General features: G+C 43.8%; 1 protein-coding gene across 1 annotated transcript in view; it reads right to left on the bottom strand.

Moving 5' to 3' along the window:
• Positions 1-24,657, bottom strand: part of LOC126298504 (ras-related protein Rab-4B) — a 99,690-nt gene that overhangs the window by 32,697 nt on the left and 42,336 nt on the right. The window contains exon 4 of the mRNA XM_049989840.1: positions 24,420-24,637. Coding sequence (XP_049845797.1) covers positions 24,420-24,637 — 218 coding nt within the window. The remainder of the gene's footprint in view (positions 1-24,419; positions 24,638-24,657) is intronic.

Below are 24,657 nucleotides of genomic sequence, written 5' to 3'. Positions count from 1 at the left end.
TTACTCGCAATATGCTGAAGTCCCCATAATTTAAAATCACACAAATTCAAAACAACGATAAAGGCAGACACTTTTCGAAAAAATTCACTAGCTAACAAATTTCTGTTTGATTCCATTATTATTAGAAATACACACAAGCTAGAAATACACACAAGCTATATAAATCACTTGGACACTGCAAAACTGCTCTGTACATACATACATCAGTACCATAATTGCCAGTAAAGCAAGCACAGAACTTTTCAGTCTCTCTACAGTCGAATAGAACATATCTGTTATCCACCACCATCACGTTTTTCAGCCTTGAATGATTTACCCTTTGTTACTAATCTAGTGTTATACCACAACAGCTATTACATAACGCACAATACTTTTTGCAAAATTGGCCTTTGACTGAGAAAACTAAATATTTGACACAGTATTACTGTTGATGCACAAACCAAACAAATCCAGGCTTTTCAAATAGCAAATTTAATTCAATTGTTCACATACGCACAACATATTTCCTTTAACCACAACTGTACACAGCTGGAGGTTTGGTCATCTGTGATTGTGTAAAATGGTGTTAGTAAAACAGAAAGTTATTCACAACCTGATACAAATTAGTACATTAATACTGTGCAATATGTTCAACATTTAACACCTCACCTCTGGATTGGTCTTTGATTTATGTTCCTGTGGAGTTTCATCAGAAAGTACTAAATTACAAAAGTGTGTAAGTAAAATTATCACTGTGGAAATACCAAAATTTCACTTCAAATTTGGTTTTCATACACATTTCTGTTCCTAAGTCAACTAATAAACTAGTATTGGGGTTTATAACTGTATATACACCACATGATCAAAAGTATCCAGTAGACATTAATATGGCATGTATCCATCTTTTGCCTTTAGCTCTGTTGTGGAACACTTTCAATGAGGTGTCTAAATGTCCACAGAGGAATAGCAGCCTATTCTTCCTCAACAGCTGAAACCAGAGAAGGTGCTGCACAGTTTAATGTGTCACATCACGGATCGCGCGGCCCCTTCCACCAGAGATTTGAGTCCTCCCTCAGGCATGGGTATGTACATTGTTGTTAGTTTAAGTAGTGTGTAAGTCTAGGAACTGATGACTTCAGCAGTTTGGTCCCTTAGGAATTCACACAACACATTATACTAGCAGAAAAGGTAGCGATACTGCATGCTGGGCTCTTGAGCGAAATATATGATATAACTCATCCCAGAAGTGTTCTATTGGGTTTGGATTGAGACTCTGGGCAGGCAAGTCCCTAACAGGATGTTATCGGCCACAAACCATTACCTCCCAGATGCTGCTTTATGACATGGTGCAGCATCATGGGGAACCACATCCTAACCAAGAAAGATAACCCCATACTGTAACACCACCTACTCTCTACTTCACTATTGGAACTACATATGATGGCAGGTAACATTCTCCAGACATACACCAAACTCAAACCCTTCTACTGTACACTATTCTTTTTTAACTCCCGACATGCAGTCATTGTGACAGCTAGTTTGCTGGTAGCACTTTGGAACTCACAAGTGACTCCTGCCGATTTCAAATGATTTTTATTACCATACTTTTCAATGCTTTATGGTCCCTGCCTGGTCTTTGTTCAGTTGTGGTTGTTCCTTTGTGTTTATACTTCACAAACACATCAACGACAGTCAAACTTTAGATGGGCTGAAATGTCTCTGATGGATTTGTTACTCAAGTGATGTGTGTGTGTGTGTGTGTGTGTGTGTGTGTGTGTGTGTGTGTGTGTGTGTGTGTGTGAGAGAGAGAGAGAGAGAGAGAGAGAGAGAGAGAGAGAGAGAGAGAGAGAGAGAGCATGCATGTGTAAGAGAGAAATAGTGGAGAACCGTAAGTGGGCTAAGTGCACAGAGAACGTAGTTGGAGCAAATGTGGGAGGAAGCCATCAGACAGGATAGCCTGTTGGTGACAATGAATAGTCATTATCAGCTATTCCACAGTCACATAAGTAAGCACACATCATGCACACATGACTGCTATCTCTGGCCCCTCTGGAGAATCTACGAGGCATGTTGGAACTCTATGTTCACGTTTAACAACTCAAGTCCAGGATAATGAACTTGTAAACACATGGCAAAATCCTTGATTAACTGTGGTGCAATAGAAACCTACTACTTATCACACTTATGCTGGCTTTCAAAGGGTGGTCTGCAAAGCAAGTGTGTGGCTGTCAAGGGGAAACTCTGTGATGATAATCAATTCTACCAATTAGTGTTTGATGGGGAAATACCCATCATGATCCCATCAGTGCAAGCGATTAATATCTTTCTAGCATGGTCAGTCTCCTATATGGTTGTTAGCTACAGTGCAGGAGTGATCTGAAGAACAGTATGAGACTTCTCATTTCATCCCACACTAGACCTCTGCCCTATTTAAATCATATGTGGGGACAAACCTGATCACATGAGAAAACTGGTCTGACCCTACATCAAGAACCCCTCTCTCCCCACCAATGATCTTTGGGATGTTGCCCTAGCTGCCTGGGAGGAGGTGGCAGAAAATAAGAGTTTTATGACTCACCCTGCATACTTTTTGTCCTGGTGGAATGCAATGGTCATTTAAGTGGAAGGCTTCTGGACTGCAAAATTAAGTGAAGAAGAAACCACATGCTGAGTCCTTTTGAGGGCCAAAACAATCTTATTAAGAACCTTGAACTGTTTTTCCATCAATTTTGTATTTTCTATACATTAAACAAATTAATCAAATGATGATGTTTTTGTGGTCTTCAGTCCTGAGACTAGTTTTTCCATTCGTCTGTAAATAATTTGTGTTAGTATTTTGCAGCTATGGCTTATTAAACTGATTGTTCGGTAATTTTCACATCTGTCCACACCTGCTTTCTTTGGGATTGGAATTATTATATTCTTCTTGAAGTCTGAGGGTATTTCGCCTGTTTTATATATCTTGCTCACCAGATGGTACAGTTTTGTCAGGACTGGCTCTCCCAAGGCCATCAGTAGTTCCAATGGAATCTTGTCTACTCCAGGGGCCTTGTTTCGACTCAGGTCTTTCAGTGCTCTGTCAAACTCTTCACGCAATATCATATCTCCCATTTCATGTTCATCTACATCCTCTTCCATTTCCATAATATTGTCCTCAAGTATATCACTCTTGTATAGACCCTCTATACACTCCTTCCATCTTTCTGCTTTCCCTTCTTTGCTTAGAACTGGGTTTCCATCTGAGCTCTTGATATTCATGCAAGTGGTTCTCCTTTCTCCAAAGGTCTCTTTAATTTTCCTGTAGGCAGTATCTATCTTACCCCTAGTGAGATAAGCCTCTACACCCTCACATTTGTCATCTAGCCATCCATGCTTAGCCATTTTGCACTTCCTGTCGATCTCATTTTTGAGACATTTGTATTCCTTTTTGCCTGCTTCATTTACTGCATTTTTATATTTTCTCCTTTCATCAATTAAATTCAATATTTCTTCTGTTACCCAAGGATTTCTACTAGCCCTCATCTTTTTACCTACTTGATACTCTGCTACCTTCACTACTCCATCCTTCGAAGCTACCCATTCTTCTGTTGTATTTCTTTCCCACATTCCTGTCAATTGTTCCCTTATGCTCTCCCTGAAACTCTGTACAACCTCTGGTTCTTTCAGTTTATCCAGGTCCCATCTCCTTAATTTCCCACATTTTTGCAGTTTCTTCAGTTTTAATCTACAGGTCATAACCAATAGATTGTGGTCAGAGTCCACATCTGCCCCTGAAAATGTCTTACAATTTAAAACCTGGTTCCTAAATCTCTGTCTTACCATTATATAATCTATCTGATACCTTCTAGTATCTCCAGGATTCTTCCATGTATACAACCTTCTTTTATGATTCTTGTGTTAGCTATGATTAAGTTATGCTCTGTGCAAAATTCTACCAGGTGGCATCTTCTTTCATTTCTTAGCCCCAATCCATAGTCACCTACAATGTTTCCTTCTCTCCCTTTTCCTACACTCGAATTCCAGTCACCCATGACTATTAAATTTTCATCTCCCTTCACTATCTGAATAATTTCTTTTATTTCATCATACATTTCTTCAATTTCTTTGTCATCTGCAGAGCTAGTTGGCATATAAACTTGTACTACTGTAATAGGTGTGGGCTTCGTATCTATCTCAATAAAACAAAAAAATAATTACCGAAAGTGGGGTTCAATTCTAATCCTGCTACTGTGCAGTTGTTTATCGGCCTGTTGACTATATCATCAAACTGTGAAGTCCATATACTAAGTACTACAATATTGAGGTATTTCTTATTATCGACCTGCCCTTGACTTCACCTCACAACTTCATGTTCCTTTTCTACATTTAAAATGCAAGAAATGTCCCCGAGAAGATTTTCTTGAGTCTTTTTATATGACGTGTGCTTTCTGCCAAGTGTCAATAAGGTATAAACTCCTTCAATTACATACAAAATTACAGATTCCATTATGTTTATGAGCACTAATGTATGCTCTGTAAAGCGATTGGCTAATGTGGTATGTGGAGGGCATCTACATCTACATCTACATCTACATCTACATACATACTCTGCAAACCACTACTGAAGTGCTTGGTAGATGTAGATGATGATGATGATGATGATGATGATGATGATGATGATGATGATGATTTGAAGTCAGGGGCGCTCAACATCGTGGGCACCAGCGCCCTGACGAAAAGTCAGCATGCCAATCTCATGAGTGGGGACGAAGGCTGTCCCCACATGTAGAGCAGGTTATAATATATTAAAGTCTGCCTCCCTTCCCCACCAATTTAAGGATAAGGCCTGACAGTTCACAAAATTTCACAACTTTTGTAACACTGGAAACAGTATCTGCATGGATGGTGGGCAGATCTCCATCAAGACTCAGGGCTGCCCTAATATCAGTACATAGGACACACAGGGCCAAAATATGCTGAACTGAAAGTGGCATGCCACAAACTTCACACAATGGTGGAAGCCATGTGTTAAAGGGCTACGTCCGATGCTCAGTCTGGTAAGCAGAATCTCCTTCCAGTGGTGAGGCTGACATGAATTCTGCCATGCCTTAGCAGTCAATTTGAGTGACTGCAGTTTGTTTTCTGTCATCTGCAACCATTCAGTCTCCCATTGACACATAATGTGTTTCAGAAAATGAGATGATGGCATGCAAAGGGATCTGATACTGACAGACAGCCCCATCCCGACATGCTTCCTTGGTGGCTTTGCCGGCCATGTCGTTTCCCTGTATCCTGATGTGGCAAGGTACCCAGCGAAAGTTCACCTCCTTGCCATGGTGTTGGAGTATAAAGAACTGCCTGATTTGTGAGAAGAGCCTCCACAATTGCCACCTGTAGTCCTCCCACTACATCCCATAGTGGTATGGCCAAATCTTCGACATCTGAAGCATAACATTGGGTTAGGAACATATGGCTTATCCTTAGGATGGATATGGTCTGCAAGGATATGTTCTGATAATTCCAGAGTACTAAACATTAGAATAAATGTTGCCAATTTTTCCAATTTGCCACTGACTCTCCTCGTATAATCCTGCACTTCCGTGACGCCAATATTTTTCCATTCTTCACGTAACTCTGTGGGGTTCACCTCCATTAGATTGGAGCAGGTAACCACACCCTTAACGTTAGTAGGGGTGTTATGCAACTCAGCCTCAACTGTGTATTCACCTAAGGCCTTCCACCCCAGAAGCTTTGATATTTGATTTGAATTAGCAGTTTCAACTAGAAGTGTTCCATTACGAAGTCATTTGACACTTTTTAGAGGCGCAGCAACACCTTGTTAATATAAAAAGCAGAGACCTTTTCAAAGGTTCCTCTGTTCGCTTGATTATAATGTAAGTGTTAATGGCACACCAATACTCGTACTATGATTCTGAGACTTCTTAGTGGGAGGACTCACCAACTGAGCTCTCTTTGACGATGCGTGTAGGTACTACCTGACAGTACAGCCATTTCATCAGGAGTAATAGTTTGACGAGACTGTTCCATAAGGATCCCACGAGATACTAGGGAAACCAACATCGACCCAGGCAGAGCCTACATGCTTCAGCAAGCCTTATAAAACTAGAGGGTGAAAGACACCCCAGAGGTTGCTGTTAGAGACTGTTTTATCTCAATAGCCATTCACCTTGTCAGCACTTAGCACACCTTGAGGTTGACAGGTTTTTTATAGAGTTGTGTACCTTCCTTGCAGTCCAGGCAGTGAAGCCAAGGCCCCCATTTTCCCAAACACACAACATTCCACCACTCGCCCCACAGTGGGCGCTGAAGCATGCCAGGAGCTTACAGTGACAGAGGACTGTCGGTGCTTACCAGCTCCCAGCTCAGGAACCCTAGTGTCACCAAACCTGTACTCAGCAAATGAATGCTGAGCCCCTGATTGGGTACTTTGCATGGTATCACATGTCAGAGTTTCTTCTCATTCAAAGCATGTACAGAGTGCGGGAAGGATGACTGATTAAATGCATCTGTGCAAGCTATAATTTAAATTTGTCTTCACATTACCTACGGGAATAATACATGGCAGGGCAGAAGAATGCCTCTATATTCTTATCTTAATACTAGTTCTTGAAATTTTGTATGCAGTCTTTTGTGGAATGATGTACATATATCTTCAATAGTCTGCCAATTCAGATTCTGGTCTTCTCCTGTGAGCCAAACAAACCTGTGACCAATCATGCCATCCTCCTTTGTATATGGTAAATATCCACCATTAGTCATATTTTTTTATAGGTCTCGCAGATGTGAACAGTAATTAATGAAACTAGTCTACTTTTCCCCCTCCATGAACCATGGACCTTGCCGTTGGTGGGGAGGTTTGCGTGCTAGCCATAGCGTAAGTGCAACCACAACAGAGGGGTATCTGTTGAGATGCCAGACAAACATGTAGTTCCTGAAGAGGGGCAGCAGCCTTTTCAGTAGTTGCAGGGGCAACAATCTGGATGATTGATTGATCTGGCCTCGTAACACTAACCAAAACGGCCTTACTGTGCTGGTACTGCAAAAGCCTGCAAGCAAGGGGAAACTACAGCCGTAATTTTTCCCAAGGGCATGCAGCTTTACTGTACAGTTAAATGATGGTGGCATTCTCTTGGGTAAAATATTTCTGACGTAAAATAGTACCCCATCCAAATCTCTGGGTGGGGACTTCTCAGGAATGTCAGATCTCTTAATCAGGCAGGTAGGGTAGAAAATTTAAAAAGAGAAATGGATAGGTTAAGGTTAGATATAGTGGGAATTAGTGAAGTTCGGTGGCAGGAAGAAAAAGAATTGTGGTCTGGTGAATACAGGGTTATAAATACAAAATCAAATAGGGGTTATGCAGGAGTAGGTCTAATAATGAATAAAAAAGTAGGAATGCGGGTAAGCTACTACAAACAGCATAGTGAACACATTATTATGGCCAAGATAGATACGAAGCCCAGGCCTACCACAGTAGTACAAGTTTATATGCCAATTAGCTCCTCAGATGACAAAGAGATTGATGAAATGTATGATGACATAAAAGAAATTATTCAGATAGTGAAGGGAGACAAAAATTTAATAGTCATGAGTGACTAGAATTCTATAGTAGGAAAAGGAAGAGAAGGAAACGTAGTAGGTGAATATGGAATGGAGGTTAGGAATGAAAGAGGAAGCCACATGGTAGAATTTTGCACAGAGCATAACTTAATCATAGCTAACACTTGGTCCAAAAATCAAGAAAGAAGGTTGTATACGTGGAAGAAGCCTGGAGATACTGACAGGTTTCAGATAGATTATATACTGGTAAGACAGAGATTTAGGAACCAGGTTTTAAATTGTAAGACATTTCCAGGGGCAGAAGTGGACTCTGACCACAATCTATTGGTTATGACCTGTAGACAAAAATGTGGGAAATTAAGGAGATGGGACCTGGATAAACTGAAAGAACCAGAGGTTGTACAGAGTTTCAGTGAGAGCATAAGGGAACAATTGACAGGAATGGGAGAAAGAAATACAGTAGAAGAAGAATGGGTAGCTTTGAGAGATGAAATAGTGAAGGCAGCAGAGGATCAAGTAGGTAAAAAGATGAAGGCTAGTAGAAATCTTTGGGTAACAGAAGATATATTGAATTTAATTGATGAAAGGAGAAAATATAAAAATGCTGCAAATGAAGCAGGCAAAAAGGAATACAGACGTTTCAAAAATGAGATCGACAGGAAGTGCAAAATGGCTAAGCAGGGATGGCTAGGGGACAAATGTGAGGGTGTAGAGGCTTATCTCACTAGGGGTAAGATAGATACTGCCTACAGGAAAATTAAAGAGACCTTTGGAGAAAAGAGAACCACTTGCATGAATATCAAGAGCTCAGATGGAAACTCAGTTCTAAGTAAAGAAGGGAAAGCAGAAAGGTGGAAGGAGTATATAGAGTGTCTATACAAGGGCGATGTTCTTGAGGACAATATTATGGAAATGGAAGAGGATGTACATGAAGTTGAAATGGGAGATATTATACTGCATGAAGAGTTTGACAGAGCACTGAAAGACCTAAGTCGAAACAAGGCCCCAGGAGTAGACTACATTCCATTAGAACTACTGACGGCCTTGGGAGAGCCAGTACTGACAAAACTACCATCTGGTTAGCAAAATGTATGAGACAGGCGAAATACCCTCAGACTTCAAGAAGAATATAATAATTCCAATCCCAAAGAAAGCAGGTGTTGACAGATGTGGCTTACAAAACTGATATTTCGGTAATTTTCACATCTGCAAAAAAGAAACCTTTTGCAATGTTGACTGGAATACTCTCTTTCAAATTCTGAAGGTGGCACGGTGCGAAAGGCTCTTTACAATTTGTACATAAACCAGATGGCAGTTATGAGAGATGAGGGGCATGAAAGGGAAGCAGGGGTTGGGAAGGGGGCAAGACAGGGTTGTAGCCTATCCCCAATGTTATTCAATCTGTATATTGAGCAAGCAGTAAAGCAAACAAAAGAAAAATTCTGAGTAGGAATTAAAATCCATGGAGAGAAAATAAAAACTTTGAGGTTTGCCGATGACGTAGTAGTTCTGTCAGACAGCAAAGGACCTGGAAGAGCAGCTGAACGGAATGGACAGTGTCTTGAAAGGAGGGTATAAGATGAACATCAACAAAAGCAAAATGAGGATAATGGAATGTAGTCGAATTAAGTCAGGTGATGCTGAGGGAATTAGATTTAGTAAATGAGTTTTGCTATCTGGGGAGCAAAATAACTGATGATGGTCAAAGTAGAGAGGATATAAAATGTAAACTGACAATGGCAAGGAAAGCATTTCTGAAGAAGAGAAATTTGTTAACATCGGGTATAGATTTAAGTGTCAGAAAGTCGTTTCTGAAAGTATTTGTATGGAGTCTAGCCATGTATGGAAGTGAAACGTGGACGATAAATAGCTTAGACAAGAAGAGAATAGAAGCTTTCAAAATGTGGTGCTACAGAAGAATGCTAAATATTATATGGGTAGATCACACAACTAATGAGGAGGTAATGAATAGAATTGAGGAGAAGAAGAGCTTGTGGCACAACTTGACTAGAAGAAGGGATCGCTTGGTAGTACATATTCTGAGGCATCAAGGGATCATCAATTTAGTATCGGAGGGCAGTGTGGAGGGTAAAAATCATAGTGAGAGATCAAGTGAAGAATACACTAAACAGATTCAGAAGGATGTAGGTTGCAGTAGGTACTGGGAGATAAGGAAGCTTGCACAGGATAGAGTAGCACGAAGAGCTGCATCAAACCAGTCTCTGGACTGAAGACCACAACAATAACAGTCTACTTTTGCCAGCCACTATTTATTTATACCTGCAATACGTTTCTGAGGGACAAAAACCTCTGGAATCCACAATAAGAGTTGCTGCTGCTGTAACTTTAGGCCGCAAAACAGCTGAGGTCGTAAGTACCCATGTCATATAACTTTAAATAGTAAATTACCAGATGCAGTTGATACTCAAGGCCTAATACTCAGAGCCTAATCAATGGGAGTAGAGGGGTAGCTTAAAACAATCACTTCCCCTTAGAGGAGGGTACTCAAACGGTTGAAAATTAAATTTCCTTCACCATATTACTCTGACAAATAAAAAGCAAAATGTGATCTACAGCTCATGCTGTATCTGCTAAAACATCTTAATTCAGATGACAAACATATATTAAAACATAAACAGTTATTAAATCGGCATTGGGTCAGAAAATAGCACACTGTCAATGGTTGGTTGCAGTAAGCACAGTAGTGCAGCATCTCCATTTAACAAATGACAGTGACTGAAATAACAATGCTGAATACGCAGCCGTGCTGAAAGTATTTCCTCATGACAGAAGAGGCGAGAGGAAGTCATCCAAGCTGTTGGGAGGCGTTTAATTTCCCAGAGATTGTTCCCATATGGAGAAGACCAGTGTTCATGCCAGAGGGACACTATGTTCCTACGTGCAGCAACACAGAGATCATCTGAGGCTGCAGGCATCAGGACAGTGGGCTAGGACATTGACGAATTCCCACTCACTGAATGGAGCATTATATGGCTCCAGGTGAGGTATAGTAGAAGACAACTGCTTTAGCTCCACCCGTTGGTTTAGGACAAGAAAGGCAGGTTGATAATTCTGATATGCAAAGGCTTGAGCACAACGCAGAGCAAAATGCTCAGCAATGGCATCTGGGTCAGTGCAGACAGTGCCATTCAAGGTATCAGGTGCACCTGCTGTGCTCTAGCATCTGTAGAGATGTCTGATCTTTGCCTAAACCTGCGAATGGGAGAGACATGGTCCGATGGTTGAAACTACAATTCCCAGCATTCTTGCTTCTGTTGTTTTATTAGGGAATAGAGCTATTTAAAAGCAATGAGATGCTCCAGCAATGGGTGCCACTAATGGTACTGGACAGCCCGCTTACAATCTCTAATGGCTTCTGAGATATCTGATGCCCACCAAGGTATTGTCTTCTGTTGAGGCAGATCCAATTAACAGGAGATCAGCTACCATAAGTGGGGGAAAGTCAGCACCGGCATGCCAGTCGGTAACGACAGAGAAGAGAAGGCTCAGAAGAGGTCAGCCAATCGCACACTGACCGCCCTCCCTCCAGGATAACAATGCAACAGCAGCGACCCCTAGGTGAAGACGACATACGTGCCGCACCCGAATGGTGGCAGCCCACTTCGATAGCAGCTTCAACGTTAGGCACTATGATAGCAGCTTCAATGTTAGCCACTTTCATAACCGATGCATTGTATGGCTCCAGATGCCATTGCTAAGCTTCAGTAGTAATCTCCACGTAGCTCAGTTAGAGCTCAGCAGTCACTGCAGATCAGTTTACAAATTTTGTTAGTAGCGGTCACTAGGACCAGAAGTGTCACTTGTGTTTGTATATTCTGCATAAGACAATGTTTCGTAGGTCGCCTCTTGCTTGCGACACATCTGTGTAGTTACACTTGTGGATGATCAAGTACAAAGGACTACAAGAATTCTCAGATCAAAGTTAAGTATTTGTACTACTTGTAATAAAACTCATTAATACGAGTTGATTGATTGTCTAGCGAACCGAGTATGTAGGATTCCTAGACACAACACAAAGAATGGCTGTAGTTGTATTCTGGACTGCCTCACTGATCTCTCTGTGCAACAAGGAGCCAAGGGCAACAGCAGAGGTGAAAGCATCCCAGTCAACACTGTTGAGAGCCCATCTGGGCAAGCATCAACAGGAGAGAGACTGAGGGAGGGACATGAAGACTGAAAAGTGGTCACTACCACACAGGTCATTGTGGACTCTCCAGTGGATGGATGGGAGAAGACAAGGGCTATGAATGGAAAGGTTAATGGTCAAGAAAGTTCTGTTTACCACACTGAAGTTTGTGGGGGTACCAATACTCAAGGGGCTAAGGTCACATTGTGCCAGTAAGTTTTCAAGGTCTTTACCACAGCCAGTGATCATTGTTCCACCCCACAAAGGGTTGTGGGCATTTAAATCTCTCGAGATTAGGAAAGGTGGGGGGAGCTGAGAAACCAATGCAAACAATATGTTCTGAGACACTTCACCATCAGGCAGGAGGTAAACATTGCAGATGTCTTAAAATGCATTTACCTCAGCAGTTATAGCCTCCAAAGGTGTATTAAGAGGCACAAGTTTGCTATAAAGAGTGTCCAGAACCTATGTTCAAACTCTGCGCAACACCATGTCATAGGTAGCATGATTTTTATATTATTCGTGGTATCCACAAATGGCTGTGGTCCATGTTGCTGGAAATCATGTCTCCTGAAGGGAAATGCACAAGGCAGGTGAAGTGCTTACAAGCTGTCATAGCTCATCCGGGTGATGGAGGAATCCACTACAATTCCACTGGAGAACGATGTTGTCGATATACTGTGAGGCCATGAAAGGACCAAGTGGACAGGTTGTGCCCTATGATCACCTGCTGCCACTTTTTGAGGGGTTCTGGCATCAACACATGTAGGATGTGGGATCAGTGAATTGGGGCATCAGGGGTCACCGGAATCTCTGCCGCAGCTGTGGAACAGGTGGGAACTGGTGTCATCAGGGCCTTCTTGGAAGACTTTTTCTTGTCTTTCCTCTACTTAGATGATTTCAATAATTGTGAGGGCTTCTCTGAATTTTCAATAACATATGATGATCACGACGTCCTGTGATCAGCAGCTAGTGACTCCTTCAGCCACTGGCTGGTGTCCAGTTGTAGATTGATAGAAACCTTCGAAGAAAGTGTCCCAAGGGACCCCTTCCTGGCAAAAGAACCCAAAGGGAGGTGATCTGTCTCCAACTGTGATGTGGGAGCCATTGTTCCTGGTGGGTGGGAAGCCATCAATCCCAAAGTAGGTGTGGGGGAAGCAGCAAGAGGGGAGCTCCCAACCATCAGGGGACAAGCATGGTTGAGCAGCCCTGGGGGCCTACTGTAAGAGGTGTAAAGGGCAGGAGTACCATCGCCAAAGGGGGCATCGTCACCATAGCTATAGCATATGACACCGTTTTACACACTGGGTGCAACTGCTTGTACTACTTCTTGGCAAGTTAGTTTGTCCAGAGTCTTGTTTTCTGGTATTTTCTTCTTACTCTGGAAAACATTGTAGCCTGGTGAGCTAGGAGAAAGGTACTTTCCACACTTAACACAGATGGATGCAAGGGCACAAGCAGCATTCGTAGGCAGCTCTTATCTACAATCTCTACAAATGGTGCGCTAGCATTGAAACATGAACCCAAATTACAAGCACTTGAAGCAGCTCATGGTGGGGAGGAACATATGATTTCGCACTGCATCAGAATACCATCACCTTGACCTTTTGAGGCAATGAATCTGCCTCAAAGGCTAAGATGAAGGCACCGGTAGCAACATTATTGTCCTTCGGCCTTCTATCAACACAATGGACAAAATGAACAACCCATCGCTCCAAGTTGAAGTGTAGGTTGGCATCTGATTGCAAGAGAAGGTCTCAGTGGGAAATGAGGCTCTGAACCAGATTTAGACTATTATGGGGAGTGACAGTCAACAGTGTGTCACCAGTTTGTTACAGGTGAGCAGCACTCTGACTGTGAAGGGGATGCTCTTTTTATTGAAACTGAGGTACTATTACCAGTACAGTCTTTACAGATGATAGCATTCTCCTCCTTGGTAGCAAACATGATCATGAGCTTCAAGAGGACACAAATGAAGGTACAAACAAGTTGGGTGATTGGTTTCACAGAAATAACCTGATAATCAACATAAAGAAAAGTGCCTTACTGAAGTGTTATCTAAGAAGCAGGGAAATCGAGCCCAAGGTGAAAATTCATGGCTATAGAAACAAGATTTTTCAGCCTGTGGATACAGGGAAACTGAAAACGAAAGCACACATCACCAAAAACAAGTATAGAGCTGAAGAAGCATGTTATTCCGAGGCACACTCTTGTACAGCAGAAGCCTGGAGACTGTTCGCACTGTTTCATGGTGTAACGCAATACAGTCTCATATTCTGGGGAGTCTCTCCATGTAGCTCAGACATTCTCCTCACTCAGAACAGAGTTGTGAGAGTGAGTTATTATACGAAGCGAACAGGAACACACAGATTTCTCTCCAAATAACTTCTTGGCAGTGTTTAAATATTGGAAATGTGTAAGATTATTAAAAGTAAAATTACTAAATTATCAACAATGTGAATGTCCACAATAATGGTGCAAGACATAAAATAAAACTATGTTCAAACAATGTGAACATCTGTCTTCAAAAATTCACCCTTTAACCATTAAGTTTCTGTCCCCGTTTCACAAAAATCTGCAAGCATTCACGCTTGATCATTGTCTCTACATTGTACCAGAATTTTTGGCCAATGTGCATTCAGAAAAAAACACAAAATCAAATGCAGACATAAATAAAGCTGAAATTGAATTGTGTTCGGAGCAAATGGACAATGGCAAAATTAAGGATATATACTCATATTTTGCAGTAATAGTTCCATGCACTTCGCAAAGAATTCAAAAGTCAGCGATTTTAGGTCAAAAGTGTCAGTTTTTCACAATCTCTCACATATGCCCATTATGAGCTACGAGAGGTTCAAAGCAATTTTGTCGAACTTGCACCTCAATAACAATGGCAAATATATTCCCTGTAACAAGTCTAACCATGATCCTCTCTTCAAAATTAGCCTGCTTTTTTATTACTGGAGTTCTGCGTAATTTTCTTCATTTGTCCCATATGAGTGTACAACATTTGACTAAGATATTGGTGGTTTATGAGGATATTTTCATTTTGTAAGAAAACAAAATACCTACAGCCATCCACAAGATGTCATTTATTGTGTAGCTGTGAGGTGTAACAATGAAGTAATGAGACTGATTTTCTTTACAAGATGTGGCAACCCTGCAGGCTTGCATAGGCACAATATCTTTGACCTTGGTCTATAAGCTACTTTTAGTCCAAGCGGCACATCGATGCAACTGCTCAGTTGTGGGTTGTGCTGGAATAAGTTAACACATATTTAAGTCTCTTGTCACGGAAATGCATTATATAGTGCAACGGTATGCTATTTCAATCCAGAATTGTTGAGCTGTGTTATCACTGGTGATGGAAGCTAGTTTTTTCAGTATGATCCAGAGACAATATGCCAAAGTTTGCAATGGTGCTCAAAGAGATCACCTAGACCAAAAAAAGCTCATATGTCAAAGTCAAAAATGAAATGCATGCTTGTGTGCTTCTTTGATTCCAAGAGAATTGTCCATAAAGAGTGGGTGTCTCCTGGACAAACAGTTAACCAATATTACTACAAAGAAATTTTAGAAAGACTTCATAAAAGACTTCTTGGTGTCCATGCCAACATTGCTGTTAATTGGATTCTGCATCACGGTAATGTGCCATCCCATACTGCTCTGTCAGTACAGCAATTTTTAACCTCTAAACAAATTTCAGTACTACCACAGCCACCTTATTCACCAGATATTGCCCCATGCAACTTTTTTTTTATTTCCAAGAGTCAAAACGGCAGTCAAGAAACTTGATTTTCAAACAACACGAGATGCCCAAAAAGCTGTGACGAGCATCTTGAAGGATATTACACAAGATGAGTTCCAGAAATGTTACCATCAATGACAGAAGTGCTGGAAAAAGTGTGTGCAATCAGAAGGGAACTACTTTGAAGGAAACAACACTAAATTTGACTAAAACAGTAAACATGTTGTTTTTTTTCACATCAGTCTCATTACTTTACTGTCACACCTCGTACACAATAAATAACAGCTGTAGGTGTTTCAGTGTTTCATTTTTTTTACAATAGCAAATTGTCAATCATCCAGGCCTCCAGCCACAAGAATGGAAGTTAAAAAAAAATCATTTTGCATGTATGTTGTTTAAGACACTTTGATTGTGTATATACTTAGGATGGATGTGTTTGTAGGAAAAGGGGCATAGCAGCCAGGTGTTACGGTAGTTTTGACTAGATTACTGGAAAACTATTTTGACAGAGGTTATATCATATACACAGGACAGTGGTTATATCATATACACAGATCACTGTTATGTATCATCTGCTTTGTTTCATGCTTTATGGTAATGCATGACTAAGACAGTATGTACTTTTGTGACTGACAGGAAAAAAAAAAATCTCCCTTAATATATGGTTGTCAGGCTGAAAATACAAAAAAGGACAGGATTTTTGGGAGTATGTGCTGTAGCTGAAATGGACAGACATAAGGGATATGTCAATATGGAGATAACTCTACTTATGCAAGGGGAGGACAGTGCAGAGAAGTCAGTGACTAATATTCAGGAAGTAGGAGTATATAAAACAGACCTTTCATGAAAAAGCAATTCAAATGATGGCACAACTTTTTCATTCCTCTGCTTGCAAACAGCATCATAAGTGCATTTATCTTTTATAAGGAGATGCAAAACATTGACAAAAGGAAAAATGAAAAATATAACTTCTCCAAGTTGTATATAGAATTAGGAAATTCTCAGGGTTGCAACGCAATCGAGATACAGAAGTTTTTTCTTTCTTAGGTCTGCACAGAGTTAGTAGCAGGCATTTTGCCACAAAAACTCACCACCTATTGTGGAAAAACTGCAGCACCAGACATGTGCCTGCCAATGTAAGAAAGAACCACAAAGGAAAAGTGTTCTGAAAAGAAACGTCTTTGTGGTGTCCAAATTATGATTATGATCTCTGTATGCCAGAGTGTTTCAAAACACACCACATAGAAGCATATTATGTGCAAAATGTCCAGCATATCTCTTGATGCTTGTTAATTAAGGTTACTGTACGGCAGTAAGTACTGTAACTTATTGTTTCAAATATTTATTTATACAGGATCGTCGAAACAGTCTGAGAAGTCTGTAAGGGTGTTAAAGGGTAAGAAATAACTTAAGAAAAAAATTTTGATATGTTGCACCATATCTGAGTTAATTAGCCATGAAATTAGTCAAGCAGGATGTTAAGCGTGCAAATTCATGCAGCTTGGCAGAGAGTGTTGCCAAATGTGTTCTTCATTTGGTTTTTCTAAAACCAAACAAGGCAGCTATACAAAAATTAGACATGGGAAATTAGCAAGGATCAAACCTGAGCAAAGGCTTAGCAGTCTTGTACACTATCATCTACAATATGAGAACAATTGAGACTGACTGCATCTGGTAGGCCACTTGAATTTGCATGTATATCAGCTTGACTGGCTAATTTCAATGCTAATTAACTCAGAAATGGCACAACATATCAGCAAACTGTTTCTGACCACCCTGAAAATGTACGCATGTATTAATGTTTTACACTGAGGCTGTTAGTCCCCTGGGCAGCAATATCTGTGATTATGTCTGGCCAATGCTGTTAAGTTGGCAGTACGAGTGGTATCGCTGACTGATGAAAGTTTTAACTGTAACTTATGTTTAAAATAGAACAGGAAGCTGCTCAGTAACATGACTGATTAAAGTAGACTGTGTACCTATATATAAATTTGGTGAAATATATTCACAGGAACCAGTGCTGTGTATGTAACTTTCTCTTAAAATGCTGAACGTTGAAAAAGTCTACATTCTCTGATATTTCTCAAGTTGGCACCAGTCAAGTGCTGCCAACAGCATTGTTCTATTCATCAGCTTTGTACTGCCAGCAGTGATTACAGAAAGGGCTTTCATTACTCTGAGTTTAGTGATTTTAAATTTGGGGATGCTATGGACGGGAGGGGGGGGGGGGGGACTAAATGTAACTAGACATTGTATAGAAAACTATACTATATTTCAGACTTCGCATTCATGAACTTGGTTGATTGGTTGGTTGGTTGATTGGGGTTGAAGGGACCAAACAGCAAGGTCATCAGTCCCTTGTTACAAAGACGGTCAGTTCCGACAGAGGGACAGCTCAGAAGAGTCAAAAACGATAAAGGTAAAAGGTAAAAGGCTAAAAAAAAAAGTGCAGTTGTGTCGTCAATGATAAAAACACAAGGAGGGAAGTCAGTAAATGGGCAAACTCAAGAGAGGAAATATCCCACCTGTGAAGCAGTACAAGCAAGACCACATGCTATTTAAAAGCGTTCAACCGCCAGAGTGTAAAAGGGCGGATTGTAAAAGGGATTAAACAAACCTAAAAGGCGATAAAAACAGTACAAGGGAAAAAAGAAGGAACATGGCCAGGGAGGGGAGTCAGGAATCTCCAAGCACAGCCTACAGTGGGAGACATCCCAACCCTCACCGCCCTGCCCCTACTCCAGAGGGAGATGAAAATCCTTAAAACTGAGAATAAAAACCACTTTCACGGAGGAAACTGAGAACCAGTTCAACCATCCGGGAATCGTCTGCTAATATTAAGGGTAAAGTGCAGGGAAGTCTGTACTTAGTACGCAGAGCTAAAAGAAGGGGGCATTCCACCAAAATGTGGGCCACTGACTGGAAAGCTCCACAACCACAAAGTGGGGGTGGCTCACCACGCAAAAGAAAACCATGGGTCAGCCTGGTATGGCCGATGCGAAGACGACAGAGGGTGGTTGAGTCCTTTCGCGAGAGGCGTAAGGAAGAACGCCATGGGACAGGTGTCACCTTAATCGCACGAAGTTTATTAGACAAGGAGGTAGCCTCCCAGGATGTGGCCCATGATTGCGCAAAGTGGGATTTGAGATGAAGCCGTAAATCCGCCACAGGAGGGGTGACAGGGAATGGGGGGTAAGTGACTGCTCCCCCAGCCAAACGATCAGCAAGCTCATTTCCTTGGATGCCCACATGGCCAGGGACCCAAAGGAAGCTAACAGAACAAGCAGCATGGTGGAGATCAGCGAGATGGTCATGGATGGAGGAGACCAGGGGATGACGGGAGAAACACTGGTCAAGTGCCTGAAGGCCACTCATTGAGTCTGTACATAACAAAACGCGATTGAGCTTGGACTGTTTAATAAACGCCAGGGCCCGGGAGACCGCCATCAATTCCGCAGTGAACACCCCACATGCATTTGGCAGGAGATGATTTTCCATGCCTACAGAGGAGGTGAAGGCATAGCCCACACGATCAGCAGATTTAGAGCCATCAGTGTAAAAAACAACAGCATCCCGAAACTCAGATAAAATGCGGCGGAAAAAACAACGGAACACCATCGGGGGAACGGAATCTTTCGGACCTCGGCAGAGATCCATCCGAACTCGGGGCCGAGGAACTAACCAAGGAGGTGTGTTGGGGAGGGAACGTGGGATACAGGAAAAGGAAGGAAGCTGAAAATCACGGCGAAGAGACGCTAGGCGGAGCCCAACCGGTAAACCGGCCCGAGGGCGGGAGTCAGGTGGGCGACTTCCTTGGGCAGGGAACAGGATAGAATAGGAAGGATGAGTGGGAGAGGAACGGACAGCGATTGCATACGAAACCAGAAGCTGGGAGCGCCGAACGGAAAGGGGGGGGATCCCAGCCTCAACCAGGAGACTATCTACAGGGCTAGTCAGGAAGGCACCGATGGCCAAACGGATACCACGATGGTGGACCGGATCCAAGAGGTGCAATGTAGAAGGGGCAGCTGAACCGTAAACTTGACAACCATAGTCCAAGCGAGACAACACTAAGGCCCGATAAAGGTGGAGGAGAGTGGAACGGTCAGCACCCCAAGAGGTGTGGGCAAGGAAGCGAAGGACGTTTAGTTTACGGAAACATCCTATCTTCAGGCGTCTGATATGAGGCAGCCAAGTGAGCTTGTTGTCGAAAAGAAGGCCAAGGAAACGAAACTGTGGGACCACAGGTAATCGTTGTGCATTGAGATAGAGCTCTGGATTGGGGTGGACTGTCACACGGCGACAAAAGTGGACCACTCGCGATTTTAAAGGAGAAAACTGAAATCCGTGTGAGATGGTCCATGCAGAGGCACGCCGTATAGCACCCTGGAGCTGACGCTCTGCAGCGGCCATCGAAGAGGAACTAACCCAAATGCAGAAATCATCCACATACAGAGCAGGAGTGACCAAAGGACCGACGGAGGCCACAAGTCCATCTATAGCAATGAGGAACAGAAGTACACTCAATACGGAACCCTGAGGGATGCCATTCTCCTGGGTTCGCGGAGAACTTAAAACTGTACCAACCCTAACCCTAAACGAACGATGAAACAAGAACTGGCGGATAAAAATCGGGAGTGGGCCCCGAAGACCCCACTCATGAAGTGTAACTAAGATATGATGGCGCCAAGCCGTATCATAAGCCTTGCGAAGGTCGAAAAATACAGCAACCAAATGGCGGCGCTGGGAAAAGGCCTGCCGAACTGCGGATTCCAAGCGAAGTAAATGATCGATCGGAGACCGTCCCTCTCGGAAGCCACACTGGTAAGGGGACAACAGACGCCGAGATTCGAGGACCCAAGTGAGCCGACGGGCTACCATCCGTTCAAGTAACTTACAAACAACGTTCGTCAGACTAATTGGCCGATAGCTGTCGACGAACAGGGGGTTCTTACCGGGCTTAATGACGGGAACCACGATGCTATCCCTCCATTGAGAAGGGAAGTCACCCTGGAGCCAAATACGGTTAAATACCCGGAGAAGATGTCGCTGTTGTGGAGCACTGAGATGTTGAAGCAGTTGGTTATGAATGAAGTCTGGGCCAGGGGCCGTATCATGAGAAGAGGAGAGTGCGGAAAGAAGTTCCCATTCAGTAAAAGCGTCGTTGTATGGTTCTGACTGGCTGGGGGTAAAACATAAGGCGGAAGCTTCGGCCCGCTGTTTCTGGGGAAGGAAAGCAGCCGGATAGGAGGCTGATGCCGACGCTGTTGCAAAATGGGTCGCAAGGTGTTCCGCGAGAATCAACGGGTCCGTGCAAAGGCCATCTGGGAGGTGAAGACCCGGGAGGGTAGACTGCCGATGGCAACCTTGGAGAGAGCGAAGTGTAGCCCATACCCGCGAGAGAGGGACAGCAGAATCGAGGGAAGAAACAAAGCGTTCCCAACACATCCGTTTGCTCCGTTTGATTAAGTAACGGGCCCTTGCGCGAAGGCGTTTAAAGGTAATAAGATTGGCAACGGATGGATGCCTCTTAAGGTGTTGCAAGGCTCGACGGCGATCACGGATGGCAACGGCAATGTCCGAACTCCACCAAGGGACCTGCCGGCGGCGAAATGGTCCAGATGAGCGCGGGATAGCAAGGCTAGCAGCGTGAACAATCGCGTCAGACATGTCACGTATGACATCATCAATACCATCTGACAATGAGGGAGAAAAAACGACCTGTGCAGTATACAGAGGCCAATTGGCACGTTGGAAGGACCAACGAGGTGATCTGTCCATGGGGGAGCGGGAAGGGAGCGAGAGAATCAACGGGAAGTGGTCACTATCGCAAAGGTCGTCGTGCGGTGACCATTTTAGGGAAGGGAGGAGGGAGGGAGAAGAGAGAGAAAGATCAATGGCAGAAAAGCTACCATGACCGACACTGAAATGGGTAGGGGAGCCATCGTTAAGAAGGCACAAGTCGTGGTCGGTAATAAACTGGTCAATGAGATGACCCCGACTAGATGGAAATGCACTGCCCCACAAGGGATGATGTGCATTAAAATCGCCAAGTATAAGGAAGGGAGGAGGAAGTTGCTGAAGGAGGGCACTTAAGGAGGCAGGTGTAGGAGTTCTGTCAGGAGGGAGATACAGATTGCAAATTGTGACTCCAGAGTCCAGGTGGATCCTAACAGCAACTGCTTCCAATGTAGTTTGGAGAGGAATCCACGTGCTGGCGATGTCCGTTCGGACCAACATGCAAACTCCGCCAGACGCCCGTAGGGCGCCGACCCGATTTCGACAGAAAGCACGGAAGCCATGGAGGGTTGGTGAGTGACCACCAGTAAAATGAGTTTCTTGTAGAACCACACAAGCCGCAGAGTAAAACGAAAGAAGGGATTGCAACTCCGGTAGGTGACGGTAATAGCCATTACAGTTCCATTGGATAGCCAAAGAACGATGAGTCAATTGGGGGGTGAACAGGCTAATGTCAGTCATGCCGGTGGGTCACCACCCGTCACCGACAAGGAGGGGGCGACATCCATGAATAACAGGTCAGAGTTAGGTTGTGAAGATGGGGACGAGACCTCTGGCGATACCAGAGACTCCTTGTCCCGGGACTTGTGCTTCTTCTTTCTTTCTGTTTGGGATCGAGGAGGGCTGTGCAACAAAATGGAGCCAGCCACAGCAAGATCGGGAACAGAAAGAGAGCGGGCGATCTGAGGGCCCGCAGACCGTGGTTCTCGTGGTGGCCGCGTGGCAGCAGACCTTTGGCCTGGAAGGTGCCGGGAAGGGGGATCCCGCGAGGGGCGCCCATGACCGGCAGACGCCGAAGAAGCAGGACACTTCTCCAGCCGGGGAGAGGAAGCGGTGCCCGGGGGGGATGGTGTGGGAACCGCAGGGGGAGGGGGGAGGAAAGGGGTTCGGGACTGGGGTAAGGAATGAGGAGGAGGGGGTGAAGATACTGCTGAAGCATAACTAGTTGTCAGGGTCACTGGATGAAGGCGTGTATACTTTTTACGGGCCTCGGTATAGGTGAGACGATCAAGAGTCTTATACTCCTGTATCTTTTTCTCTTTCTGATACACTGGGCAATCCAGTGACCGTGAAGAATGATTTCCACGACAATTTACGCACACAGGAGGGGGAACACAGGAACTTCCCTCATGGAACGGATGTCCACAGTCACCACAGAGGGGGGCCTGCGAACAGCGCGAAGACATGTGGCCAAAACGCAAACACTTGAAACATCGCATAGGTGGTGGGATGTATGGCTTCACGTCACACCGATAGACCATAATCTTGACCTTCTCAGGGAGGGTGTCCCCTTCAAAGGCCAAGATAAATGCACCAGTGTCAACGCGGTTGTCCTTCGGACCCCTCTGAACCCGCCGAACAAAGTGAACCCCCCGCCGGCTTAGATTGTCCCGAAGTTCCTCATCAGATTGAAGGAGGAGGTCTCTATGGAAAATTACACCTTGCACCATGTTCAAGGACTGGTGTGGGGTAATTGACACAGGAATCGTACCAAGATGGGTACAGGCACGGAGAGCTGCAGACTGGGTAGCTGAAGCGGTTTTAATCAACAGCGACCCAGACCGCATCTTGCTGATAGAGTCCACCTCGCCAAACTTGTCTTCGATGTGTTCAACAAAAAACATAGGTTTCGTATGAGTAAAAGTATCCCCATCAGTTCTGGCGCAAACCAGATAGCGAGGGAAAGGTTTCGCCCCCAGCCGACGAGCCTGGCCCTCCTCCCAGGGGGTAGCCACGGAAGGGAAGGCAGAAGGGGCAGAGGAAGCAGCACGTGAAGAATCTTTTCCAGTCAAAGAGACGGCCGGAGAACGGCCAGAGTTGTGGACTCTTATGCGTTTCATGAGCATAGTGTCCGCCCTGATACCACCCACTCCGATCAGGGGCTCTCCTCATGGGCGCCACCCAGCCACAGCAAGGGCCGTCTGGCACGGCGGCCATTGCTGGGAGTTCCGATGCTCCAGGACGACAAGCAACCACTCCTAGGCTTACATGAGGAGGTCACAGCTCAGGTATCAGACGTGTGATCCCTGTGTTTTCAGGGGGCTCAACCAAAAGGGTACATAGCGACCCCACCACACGGGCTGGCTACTGTGCTGGCTATGGACCCTAGCGTCAAACAACGACGTAAAGGAAACGATGGAATCAATGATGATGGCACACGCCGGAGACACTAGGTAAGGTGCTCTTCCCCAAATGGCTCACACTACGGAAGAAAATTTAGTGATGGAGGTCAAACCCCAGAGGGGACCAGAGAATACCAAAAGGATGAAGGAATTACAGAACAAGGCCGAATTGCAAGGTCAACAGAACCAGGAGAATAGCAGGGCCAACATAAGGAGGGACACCATAAGTAGGGACACCAAGAGAGGGAGAGGAGAGGTCGGAGGGAAGGATGAAGGACAGGAAAGGAGGGGAAGGGAAAGGAAATGCAGCCCGGAAAAAGAAGGAAGGCTGCAATAGCTCGGGGCCCCGTGCTCGCCACGCACGTACTCACGAAAGGACCGCGAGCCCCCTGGGGGGTTCATGAACTTCAGTTCATCTAATATCATTTCATTGTCATGGTCAGAGGAGTTTGCATTTGGGTGTCTGAGTAGTTGTGCATGTGAATGCATGTACTTTTACTAGAAAAGACCAAGAGGATGAAAGGCAGTGCAAATAGTGTCTTCCATTACATGTTTCTATGCTCCACACATCAGTCTGCTATAAGTGAGTAGTTGGCTTTCCCTTATTTTATGTACTCTTTCACCTAATTTTTACCCTGAGAAGGTGAATACCAACACTCTGTCATGAAGTCTAAATGATAAAGAAAAGTTCTTATTAGAAAATAGTTATTTGATATAATTTGGAGTGTCATGAAGTAGTTACATATATTTTCAACAAACTTTGTAATGGATATGTTATGGGACATCATTAATTTTTAAGGTTCACATGAACTATTATAGTGGCATGAGCAAATGCCAAACTTACCATTCTCCTGAGCAAAACAGCTGGCTTCCAGGAAGGTAACTTCTCTTTCAGCATCAAGGTCCTTCTTATTTCCAACAAGCAAAATCACTATGTTTGGACTGGCAAGTGATCGTGCATCTGACAGCCAGTCTGCCAAAGCATTGAACGAATCACGATTTGTGATATCGTATACAAGAAGAGCACCAGCAGCACCACGGTAATAGCTCCTTGTAACTGATCTAGAAAGAGAGACTGTTTG

This window comes from Schistocerca gregaria, chromosome X (genome assembly GCF_023897955.1).
Source record: "Schistocerca gregaria isolate iqSchGreg1 chromosome X, iqSchGreg1.2, whole genome shotgun sequence".
Classification (NCBI taxonomy): Eukaryota; Metazoa; Arthropoda; class Insecta; order Orthoptera; family Acrididae; genus Schistocerca; species Schistocerca gregaria.
This window is presented reverse-complemented; position numbering and strand designations above follow the sequence as displayed.